Source organism: Urtica dioica, chromosome 9 (assembly GCF_054948205.1).
Source record: "Urtica dioica subsp. dioica isolate 48M chromosome 9, U.dioica_male_clone48M_v1_H2, whole genome shotgun sequence".
Lineage (NCBI taxonomy): Eukaryota > Viridiplantae > Streptophyta > Magnoliopsida > Rosales > Urticaceae > Urtica > Urtica dioica.
Window position 1 is genome coordinate 13,967,060 of NC_142764.1, and position 11,931 is coordinate 13,978,990.

Here is an 11,931-nt window from a genome sequence, read left to right on the forward strand (position 1 = left end):
CACGAAGAAAGTAGGAGAAAAATTATGCTTGAAGGAAATCAATCCAATTTGAGCTCATTTCCGAGCTCAAATCTGTCAGTTGTCATCACCTGTGACGAAAGCCTAATATCTCGCGCTTCCGCAGACAACAAGTCACGTAAAGCCATGCTCTACTGTGACCATTGCAGATGACCTCGACGTACTCGAGAATCATGTTGAAAACTCTATGGAAAATCACCAAACTTGAAGTCAACTCTTGATACCAAAAAACTTATGGTACACAATAATACATCATTCCTTAAATTAAAAACGGAAAAAAAAAATAGACAAGTCGAAAAGCATACTAAATTTACTAGGTTGTGTATTAGAGAAGGCACATCATTCCTATTAATATCAAAAGAGAAAATACCGACATAAATACCTAATGTCTTTGTTATCATACAATTAAATCCTAAATTATTTTTTTTCGTGGAAAAGCTATTTTATGTCCACTTTTGGCGGCACCGTTACATAATTAGGAGTTAAAGATGATGGCGATACACATGTAGTGTCTATTCATCCATTCTTTTTTTCTAAATACTAAAACATTAAAACACTACTCGATAATGAAATAAAACCATAGAAAAAATAGAGTACCAAACCATAACCCTAAGCCTCTTCTTCTTCTTGATTCAAGAAATTGGATTCATGGCCGACGTCACATGTGACCGCATCATTCACTCGCCAATCCCTTTGCGCGTCGCCATGAATGCGTCTTAGTCGTTGATCTCTATGATCCTCTCCCGTGAGGCCTCACGCGCTCGCCTTCTTCTCTGACGCTCATAATGCCTCCGTCGCTACGCTAGAGATTTCGATGGAGATAGTCCCGATCTGAACTCATCTGCCGCGTACTCCAAATTTTCGAAGATGGAGCCCTACCTGAATTTGGAATACTCCAGTGTGGATATCAAGCTAAGATCACCGCTGCTCAATCCTTCGGCGAGAATTGCTTCGATCTCGATTTCTTTTCTCTTTCCAAGATGTTCCTCTACGACTTCAACAACAATCCTCACTGCCTTACCCAAAGTGTGTTATTTCCTTGCTTCGATCATAATAAACGAGGATTTTGTGAGAAAATTCCACAGCTCATCATCGAATTGTCAAAACCGAGATTTTTTTTCTCGTTTTGCAGGTGTTTTCGTCATCGTTGGAGGTCGAAGTTCTTTCGAACGTAGACAGGGCGGCAAAGCAGGCTGTGCCGATGACTAAACCAAGACAAGGCCGAGTCTCAAAGGAAAGTTCTCAAAGCGGATGGAGGTAGACCTCGTAGCCGATCAAATATCCGGTGGATATGGCTTCGTTCCGTCGTATTAATTCCTCTACATATCACAACATCCCTGTAATCGCTTTTGTATTTTTGTTCATCTTTTTTGTTTTATTTCTTTTATTTTATTTCATTCAATATTGTTTTGATGCATTAGTATTAAAAAAAACAATTGAATGAATATGGACGCTACGCGTGTATCGTCGTCATTTGTAACTCTTAATATTATAACGCCACACATGTATTTTCCTTGTATGTGTTATTTTAGAATTTTACGTTTTTCTTATGTTCATACGTTGGAATTGAGTTCAAATTAATCATGGAAATCTAAGGCCCAATACAAATTCAAATCGATCTAATTTCTTCACAAGTAATCAAGGGAAATGGTCTCAACTAGTAGCAATTTTGATAAATTTGACCAAAATAGTTGCAACTGTGTTTTTGGGCACTTTAAGTAGTAACTATAGACATAAAAGTATACACTTGTCATAAATCGCAGACTTACAAGTTTATAATTAACAACAATTATAGATATATAAGTATACAGTTATAAGTAAAAGTGTCTAAAAACATAGTTGCTATGATTTTAATTTAAAGTATTAAAGTTGCTACTAACTGGTGTCATTTTCGATTGTTTTGGTGTGATTCTTCACGACAACATGTATATATAAAGCAGTTTTAATAGAAAAATATAATATTCAGAAACATTAAGAAAAAATATAAAATTGATATAAAACATAAATTAAAAAAAAAAATAGAGAAATTGCCCTATTTGTCACCAATTTCATAACATTTTCTCATTTTCCACCAAAACACTAATTTGTCCCAAAATGCCACTGAGATGATGTCAACAATGTTGACATCTCATAGTGAAGGGAAGAAATAGATGTTAACATTATTGACATAGATGGTGACATTTTAGGAAAAATTAGCATTTGGGTGAAAAGTGAAAAATGGTTATGAAATTGGCGACAAATGGAAATAATGCGAGCAGAGTCTACAACTCAAGTGGGGCGTTACATCGAAATCCTGTAAATGTAGAGAATGTAGGAGGAAAAATAAACGACACCGAAAGTGACGCGAGTACAAAAACGACATACTCTGTCCGAGTTTTAGCACTACCTTACCAGTCTTACACGAAAGAGAGAGGTGTGGGGAAGAACATAACATAACAAAATTGAACGAGAGATCTCGAGCTGAGAAAATTGTTTGCACTTGAGTTTGAGAAGTTTCAGGTTCCTCGCAGATCGTAAATCGTCATCTTTGAATTAAATCGATCAATATCTCTTCGGGTGCAGAAGGAAAATCGATGATACTGTTGCAATCTCACTCGAGATTTCTTCTTCAGACCTTGCTAAATCGCGTTCACAAGTACGTCTTCTTTTGTATTTGATTCTCAGTTTTGGTTTTTTTCGTTCTGATATTTTCTGTGGAAATTTTTCACTTCGTTTTGCTTCCTGGTTGTAGCATTTCGGTTTGGTTAATTAGGGTTTGGTTGCGCGAGATTATAGTTTCTTGTATATCTGATTAATCGATTTTTTTTTCTCTTAGTAATCGTAACATTACATGTTGACTTATTTACCGCTCACATGGAAATTATTCTATATGAAATTTGTTTCCCAGAAATGTGGAAGAATTTAGGTTCTTAATCACACCAGGCTTTGCTGTGAATATGTCTCCTAATAGTTCGTCAATTTTGTGATATATATTCAAAATTCTAGCTTGTTAGTCTTTCTCATAAAAAGAGTGTCACTACTAAAATGCTAAAATCGTTGCTGTTATAGAAACTGCAGTTTACTTTTGTCACTTCCCATGGTTGCAAACAGTGAGTTGAGTTTGATTATTTCTTTGATTTGACAGCCTCGAAAAAGGAGTAGAGTTGGACTACCATTGGGTTGAATTTGGCGATGTTCGTTTCCATGTTCTGGTAATTTAAATACCTTTTTAAAATTTTATTTTGTCATCCTTTTAGAAAGAAAAAAAAAAATCGTATTGAAGATGAAGATGGTTTTAAAGAAAACACGGTTACAGGTGTCTATGAAGAACCCAAATCATCTTTTGCTATCAGTATCATTACCGGTGCCACCTCCAGGAACTGCTTTTGTTGGAGGACTCCCCTTTGGGGCGATAGAAGCCATAAAAGCTGCATATAGTGGGTTTACACAAATTCTTGATCCTCCAAGGGACGGCTTTAATCTGACACTGAAGCTCAATCTCTCAAAACTCCCTCCAGATGAAGGTTCAACGAGTTCCTTTCCTAAGGTCATTATAGCTTGCTATGGACATGCTGATCATATGGGATCTTGTGTAGATAGGCTCATGTTTTCTCTATCCATGAACATGATACATCTATTCGCATGTAGTTTATGATAGAAACCCAGTGGCAATGAATAAGATATTCAACAAGGTGATGAATTTCCGTAGATTTTATTAATAGAAACTGAATCAACATGAGAGTACTCGATCCATCCTTCAAGAGCTACATTTCAATGCTCCTGATGATGTTCAACAATGCAAACATAAAAAATAAGCTAAGCTATGTAACTATTTGGAAACCCTAATCTTACTGAAAATCCTTTTAAACATAAAGATCCCTAAACTACCCCTACTAATCTTACACGTGAGCAGGGGTCTAACAGTTTTCCTGCTGCCCATGCGTAAATCTGTGCTGCTTGACTGTTTTATCATCTGGTTAGTTTCAAGTATTAATGCAGTTAGGCACAATGCAAATTTCCGGTTTGTGTATGGCTAGTGTGATAGCTTGTATAATATGAAACCCTCTTGTTCGAGTCTATATAGTGGGACTCCTCTTTGTGCTCTGATGGATCACAACAATTTTGAGCATAATTGAGGGAAAGCTTGCAATTTTTCAAATAAAGATCTTGTTGGGATTATTTAAGTTTGCCTTTTATAGTCTCTGCACTTCTTTGTATTGCACAATACCTTTTATAATGTGCCATTCAGTATCTGAATTTTTTCGCTGAGTTTTGAGAAACTCTGCTATTGGTATTCATGCAGAGCGTAGACATGCAATTTTGGTAAAAATTGCATCTGTAAGGGAAGTGGTACTCGGTGCTCCATTGAGGATAATTCTGAAAAGTCTTGGCTCAAGAACAGTTCCTTCCAACATAGATCGGCTTGTTTCCCTTGTGCATCGGCCAAATGAGTCATTTTTCCTCGCTCCACAGGTCAAAACTTCATCAAAGAGAATTCTTCTCATTTTTCTTTTCATGTCAGAATAAAATGTCAACGTGTTAATTGCAGGCAGAAAAAGTCACTGTTGTGTTTCCTATGAGATTTAAGGACTCAGTAGACATTGTTCTAGCCACTTCCTTCCTTCAGGTATTGTGCTCTGATCAAAATGATAAGTTATAACTCATAACTAGTAAAAAACTAAAAACTTCATAAATTCATATGGCCCAAAAGATAATAACCATCGCTACATGCCTTCGTTGCGAATTGAAATTGCTGATTTAAACTTTCTGCTTTATTTTCTTTTCAGTAGTCCTTTTATCCTTGGGGGATTTGGTAAATTTGTTTTTTTTTTTTTTGTTGAAAAATTAGGAATTTGTTGAAGCAAGGCGCACAGCAGGGCTTAACAATGCTCCTCTGTGTTTGTGGTCACCAAATCCTCCTCCAGAACTGAAGGAAGCTCCCGCAGAAGCATTATCTGCAAATGCAGGCTTTGTTACTATTGGTATTTCTGTTTATGATTGTAATCTTTATAATATCATCTCAATCTAGTCTTACTCATGTACTTTTTTTATGAATGCAGTGATTTTTCCTCGTCACATAGAAGGAAAGAAACTAGACCGCACCGTGTGGAGTTTGTCAACGTTTCATGCATATGTTAGCTATCATGTTAAGGTGCGATGTCTTTACACAAAAACTGATTTGCATCTCTACTCTTTTAGAAACTACTCTACCAATGGAGATGCGATTATGTTCAAATGTATTAAATAATTGTCTCATTTGTATCTTCCAATATGATTGATGATACTAACGCTTTGGCATTAAATCGGGTAATAATATAAGTAACAAATTTACCCAATTGTGGGTTTAGCAGACATGCCTTGGGTTTATTTACAAGAAATCTAGGGTTCGAGTCACGCTAAAGGTACCTAGCTATAGGAATCGTGCTAGAAAATGTCAGATTTTAGACGTTAGTGATACAATTTATTCTCGTATGCATGGTTCATGTTTGTCTTTCCATGTAAAAGGGTATATTGTCTGGAGATAGTCTCTCACATTTAGTTATATTCTGTAAATATGGTACGACAGTGTTCTGAAGGTTTCATGCACACGCGGATGCGACGTCGTGTGGAATCTTTAATCCTGGTACTATTCGTCCTATAATAAAGTCATCTGTGATTTACAACCTTGTGATAGCCGAGTCAATGAAGCTGATATCGATTTACTTGTTTCTCATAGGCCCTTGATCGCGCAAAGCCAGAGACAGAAAATTCCAAGAAAACGGGGCATAGTGCATCCTTCAAGCGGATGGTTGGTCCAGATTAGGCTTAAAATAATTTGGTAAATTTTGTGATATGTTTTACTTGAGTTAATAAGTTTATTTATGTAGAGTCTGAAGGAAGGGAGAACCAAGCTGAAATAATGGGGGGCCATGCGCTTACTCGAGAATTAAGAGGAATCGTTCATAAACGGGGAAGAGTTACCAAAGAAGTCTCTCATGCAGATAAAGATTTATACAGGTTTTTGTGTAATATTTGGGGTCTTTCAGTAGAGAAGAAAGAAACTTTGCTTAGTTTGCGAGTATGTATAACTCATTCTGATCTTTTTTATTTGAGCCTGAAATTGCTGCTACGACCCATTTGTATTAGATCGCAATATGTAGATACATTTTCCAGTTCAATTTTTTATTAATCTGAATATTATTTATTTTTATTTTTTGTCTTTATATTTACATATAACGTCATCTACTCACCTAACATATTGACGCCCTGGTAGGTGCAGTTGAACTTGAAGGTAGGTTTTGATCAGCCGCATTTCATTGCTCTAGATCGAGGAAATTGAGTCGTTTAATATTCTTCCGGGCTTCGAGGAAGTGGAATTAACGTTTTAGTTGGGTTTTTTTTTTTTTTTTTTGTAGCGAGCATTCGTTTGTGGAGGGTTATGTGACAACTGACAAGCCGTTTTATTAATAGCAAAAAAGACGCGCGGTATTTCGCGTTCCACATCTCATGTTAAATTAAGAAGTTGGATACTCTTATACAGTTTCGCACGAAAAAATAAGGCCTGTTTTCGGGACGCATAGTGAAGAAGATAGTCGCCAAAAAGAAAAAGGATTTTTTTTTCTTTCCCTGATGATGTGGTTAACATCATCACCAATTTGAACAACATCATAACAACCTACTGACCACCCATGAATAAAAAACAAAACTATATTTTGGTGCCACGAAATGCATTTGAAGACAAAATATTCCTTGAATCATGGTGCAGATGGATTGGATGCTGTGGTAGGTTTCGCACGCGTACCAGGTTGGCACGTGAGAGCTTCTGAACTCTAGGTCAAGGATCACTTGGCCAGAAATTCAACGCGATGTCCCAAGCCTTCTTATCGCCCTTTTTCAGGTCTCGCCAAAAATCTGTGGTGTTTAAACTTTAAATCATTTTTTCTTTTGCCCTCCCTGATCCCACCAAAAAATTAAAAAAGAGAAGGAAAAAAAAAACTCTTTCTTTCTCTCTCTCCCCTCTCGATCTCTGGCATTGCTGTAGCTCACAACAACGAAAATAAAATCATAGTAATAATTCCCACCAGACCAGATGAAGGGCAACAAAGGAACGAGATGAGCAAAAAGGTCGTGGGTGGACCCCACTTCCCACCAACCGTGAACTCGAGATAGAATAGAAGAAGAGAGAGATAGAAGACAGAGAGAGATTTTATATTCTCTCTTCTGTGTGTTTTCTTCTCTTCCTCGGCTATGAAAGATCTGATTAAGCTGCTACTCGGAATCACTGTCCACGCTCTCCATTCCTTTCAATCCCCTGCGCTTTTGCTGCTGCATGTGGCAAACCCACAAACACAAAATCAATAAACATGTCCCCAAACCCAAATAAATATCTATGCAAACCTAATCCTCGAATGCGTCCACACCTTCTCTCTCTCTCTCTCTCTCTCTCTCTCTCTCTCTCTCTCTCTCTCTCTCTCTCTCTCTCTTATTTTTTTCCATACTGATCAGCTAGTGGATGTGACCCATTTATTATTTGAGCCTTTACTAGAGCTTTCTATTTATTATTGCGTGCCTACAAAACAAGCGCTTCTTCGCCCAGAATTTACTTCAGCCAACGCAATGGGGTTGCGGATTAATTTACCTTCTTCACACATTTCTTCTCTCTAACTTCATACCGATTCCTAGTCACGTCAACGAGCCACGTCCCCGGGAAAACATACTGCCAAAAATCACACTCGCCATCAGTATCACTATTCATGACACGTAGAAAAAATCAAAATGAAAGGACACAAATTTGACAGGAGTCATCAGCAATTCATGTGTAAAGTACCTGAAGAGCTCTTTCAACATTTTTGGGCCGTTTCTTTGGTCTCTGTGGAAGCTTCGACCCTTTCATGGCAAAGAAATCCTCTTCCTTCTCCTTCCTGGACAGAGGAATCATGACTTTCGGCCACTCGAGCATCTCTACACTCGCGGCCTTGTCATCCTTCAAAGCAACACAACCAGAGACGTTGAAATTGTGGTTCCCAGCTTCTTGATCACGGTGCTGAAGCAACGCAGCCGAATCAACGTGACTGATTCGATCGGTTTGCGCTATCGGGGACCCATTGAGCTTCTCGTTCAGGGCCCGCGTCAAAGAAGAGATCTTTTTGTCGCTCTTCTCCGGCGGGGGAGATCTTTTTCCCGCCGTGGATCTGGATGCGATCCGGGCGTTGCCTCCTCCGGGGATTCTCGACGGCGAAGAACCAGTCGCTGTCACTGATCGATCCTCCAATGTCCTGGTCATGGCAGGCCAAGAAATGGTGATTAATAGATGTCTCACCAGTTTAGGATTGCTTCCAAAATGATAGTGAAGGAGATTTCGGGTCGGAATAAAGCAAACTAAAAGATATTTTCTATACTATGTGAATCAACTTCACCAATACAAGACAGTAGACAGGAGAAAAAGGACGTCATTTAATAAGCCATAAAATAAACAGAAACGGGGGTTTACAAATACAAGTATACAACTTCCACTAAAAGAAAAGGGTAAAAGGGTTTGAAATTCTTTTTACAGATCGGGACAAACGATCATGACCGGTGTTGGAAGAATGACCTGTCACACATAAAATAAGCAAGGTGGATTGATTTTCAGACTTTAAAATTCATTAAAAACATAGATTAATAAAAAGAAACATAGATTTTGAGCAATACAATACTCCAGAACCCATCAATGCTACAACAAGCAGAGCTGAGAATAGCATAAGAGGATTAATAAAAAAAAAAATTATTAGAGAGCGTACCATTTGGAAACCCAATAAAAGCAAGAGATGCCATAAGGCCCAAAACAGGGATTTACTAATATTTATAGGGGTAAAAAGGTCAAATAAATACCAAACTCTACGAAAATGAAAATGAAAATGAAAAGATTAAATAGGAAAGTAACTATTATTCTTTCAATCTCTTCAAAAAAAAAAAAAAAAATCTCAAATAGAAGGTTAGACTTTAGAGATCAGATCCGGAAATAACCAAATAAGAGAACTTAATTTCAACCATTCTTTTATTTTTATTTCTTTCCCGAGGAAAAAACAAACTTCCTTCAATTTGAAACATAAAATAAAAATAAACGAAAAACAAAATAAAAAATAAAAAGAAGTAAACAAGATTTAGGGCAAAATCTGGATCCAAAAGCTCAAGATAGAATCCAGACCACAAACCTGGTGAGAAGCGAGGCAGAAACTTCTTTCCTGGCTCTGCCGTTGGATGAATGAGGAACCGTCGGCGGCGGCGGAGGCATGGAGGCGGCGGTGGGACCCACGAGTCTCCTCTGCGGCTTAATGGAGTGCCTGGCTTGAGCCGACGACGACGACGAAGAATCGTCGGTGAGTGGGGCTCGGATCTCAGTCCTCGACGCTCGCGGCCTCTTCCGGTGACCCCACTGCAACAGAACGTCGCTCGGACTGCCTTCATTGCCCTCGAAATGGCTGTTGCGTTCTGGGGTTCTCGAAGGGGATCTGAATCTCAACGCTTTGCTTGGCTCGAAAGGAGACGAAGAGGAAGCGATCGGATTGCTGTTTATGTTCGTCGTCGTCGACGGTGGTGCTGTTTGGTGTATCGTTCCACCGTTTGGCCTTTTTCCGTTACTGGCTAAGGGAACACAGTCTGGGCTTACTCTCTGATATCTGTCGATAAAAAAATAAATAAATAAATCAACTAGATTGACGAGAACGCAAAACATCATGATGAATTATATCTCGGAACGAAATTTAAGATCCCAAAAACAGACCCAGATACTTATTCACGCATCATCACAAGATAGAATGAGATCTCAAAGGTGTTTTTCGGCCACTGGTACCTAAAACTGGAATAACAGAACCTGTATTTGATATTTTCGTAACGAACTCGGTCTGAAATACGGAAAACTGGTCTGTAAATAAATATAGTAGATACAACAGGTTTCTTGAAGAAATAATTACAACCACACTTGCGAGTTTGGAATCAAGAAGAAGATGAGAAAGTTCGGGTCGAGAGGAAAAAAAAAGAAAAGAAATTTGATTGAGCCGATCTCTCAAAACAGTGAATCCTTGAGGTACGTACACTTTCTCAGAGTCAAAATTAGAGGAAATTCAAATAAACATAAAAAATAAGAAAACAAAAAAAACTGAAGAACAGAGATCTCGATTCGGAGGTACAGTGAACCAACCAGACCTCATCATTTGCAGCGCGTTCCTTCCCTCAAAACGTTCGGTGTAGAGCGCAAGGAGATACGACGATTTCGATTCCGATCAGCGAGCCAGTCTGCTCGTGCATTTTTTCATATCTGCTTTGGTATGTTCGCTCTTGGAGAAGATTTTGGTTAGATTGTTCATTCAGCGATCGATTCAAGTGTTTGTTTCCCAACAAGAATGAAGAGGGAACACAGTCCCAGACCAGAAGTCCGTCGAAACCAGACGCAAAGCTCTTCTTTTCTCGGTTTTTCGTTGTTGTTGATTTTTAATAATCAAGCAATTTACAATATGCGTATATACATATGCAGATATATATATATATATATATAGAGAGAGAGAGAGAGAGAGAGAGAGAGAGAGGGAGAGAGAGAGATCAAATAAACACTCGAACGAAAAATAAAATAAATGAAAGAAGAAAAAAAAAAGTAAGTAAGCAAGTAATTGAGAGCCTCTTCTTTCTCCGCTGCCTTCTGCAATAACCAGACCAGAAAGTGGGCGACCAAAGTTTATACGACATACTGATTTTTTTTTTTCTCTCTTTTAAAAAAATTATATTATTATAACTTATTTTATTTTCGCTTTTTTTTTTAGTTGGGCTTTTGTACTTTAGTTGTGGGATTGTTTACATGTAGCCCATCATAGCTGTTGGGCTTAGGCAAGTACTAAATCTGGACAAATGGAAGTCAATTTCACTCCTTGGGGGAATGAATCCTTCGCCAATAAACGGAAATGTCATCAACTAGCAATTTTGGTCATTTGGATCGAAATAGTAGTAATTATATGTTTAGAAACTTTAACTAGTATATGTAAACATAAAAGTATACAGTTGTCATAAATTATAGACTTACAAATCTACAATTAACAATAATTGTAGATATATAAGTCTACATGTCCAAAAACATAATTGCTAATATTTAAGTCCAAAGTATCAAAGTTACTAGTAGTTTAATCCATTTCTTGGTATAAAAGAGTGGAATTTTAGCTGAGAAAAGAGAAATTGTCTCAACTATTACTATCTCATAACATTTTTTCTCATTTTTCACGAAAAACATAAACAATACTAGCGATTTAAGTGTGCAATAACCAAAATACCCTCTTCTTTACTTTTGTTTTTTTTTCTCTCTCTTTCTCTCTGCTTGCTTTCCCTTTCCTTCTCTCGTTCTTTTTATTTCTTCTCTCTTTCCCTTCTCTATCGGTCTTGCTAATGTGTGTATGTAAAGTGAACCCAAATGGAACCAGTGAAAATCGAGCTCTACTCTCTCACCGAGCTCCGGTATTACATTTCTAGGTTAGGATAGATAGAAATTGGATTTGAGAATTGGGAAAAAAACTAACTTTCATCTTGAATGATTGAGAGTGAAAATGTTTATTCCAATCTTCATGAGAAAAGAACAAGTATAAGGCTTTATATAGCCATGAAACATAAAGAAAATAAAGGAAAATACAACGAAACAAATAAAGGAAAAACAACTTGTTCAACTTGTCGTTTAATAGACATAAACGACACTTCAAACATATTTGATCTCTAATACACCCCCGCAAGATGAACTTTCCCGAAAGTTCATCTTGGATTGAACTTTGATATCAAAGAAGACAACTCGGAGAAAACCTCGATCGTATGAATGAAGAAAATAATTGACTTTGTGAAGAATCGGTCTTGTTTTGAGAAAAAAAATTCTCTGAGACATTTTGTCGAACACCTTGAGTGCGCTAAGAAGAACAGTATTTTCCCATATATGAATCCCTTTGC

At 37.5% G+C, this 11,931-nt stretch overlaps 2 protein-coding genes across 3 annotated transcripts; one reads left to right on the forward strand and one right to left on the reverse strand.

The window, feature by feature from the left end:
* Positions 1-2,423: 2,423 nt before the first annotated feature.
* On the forward strand, positions 2,424-6,187 carry DIS2 (Arp2/3 complex, 34 kD subunit p34-Arc). Its single transcript, XM_089625207.1, has 10 exons — positions 2,424-2,653; positions 3,143-3,209; positions 3,314-3,521; positions 4,301-4,470; positions 4,547-4,624; positions 4,847-4,979; positions 5,058-5,149; positions 5,564-5,620; positions 5,714-5,785; positions 5,865-6,187. The coding sequence occupies exons 1-10, from the start codon at positions 2,592-2,594 to the stop codon at positions 5,895-5,897; spliced, it is 972 nt and encodes a 323-aa protein (XP_089481333.1). The 5' UTR covers positions 2,424-2,591; the 3' UTR covers positions 5,898-6,187.
* Positions 6,188-6,960: 773 nt separating this feature from the next.
* On the reverse strand, positions 6,961-10,692 carry LOC149385118 (Serine/Threonine-kinase, putative (DUF1639)). 2 transcript variants are annotated; one of them, XM_089625206.1, is made up of 5 exons: positions 10,162-10,692; positions 9,171-9,635; positions 7,805-8,252; positions 7,616-7,693; positions 6,961-7,299 (listed from the first exon to the last, which is right to left on the reverse strand). In XM_089625206.1, exons 1-5 carry the CDS (start codon positions 10,167-10,169, stop codon positions 7,246-7,248), a joined length of 1,053 nt encoding a protein of 350 aa, XP_089481332.1. In that variant the 5' UTR covers positions 10,170-10,692; the 3' UTR covers positions 6,961-7,245. The 2 variants fall into 2 exon arrangements, with proteins under 2 accessions (XP_089481332.1, XP_089481331.1); XM_089625205.1 differs by having other exon boundaries at positions 6,961-7,302; positions 10,162-10,689.
* Positions 10,693-11,931: the final 1,239 nt, after the last annotated feature.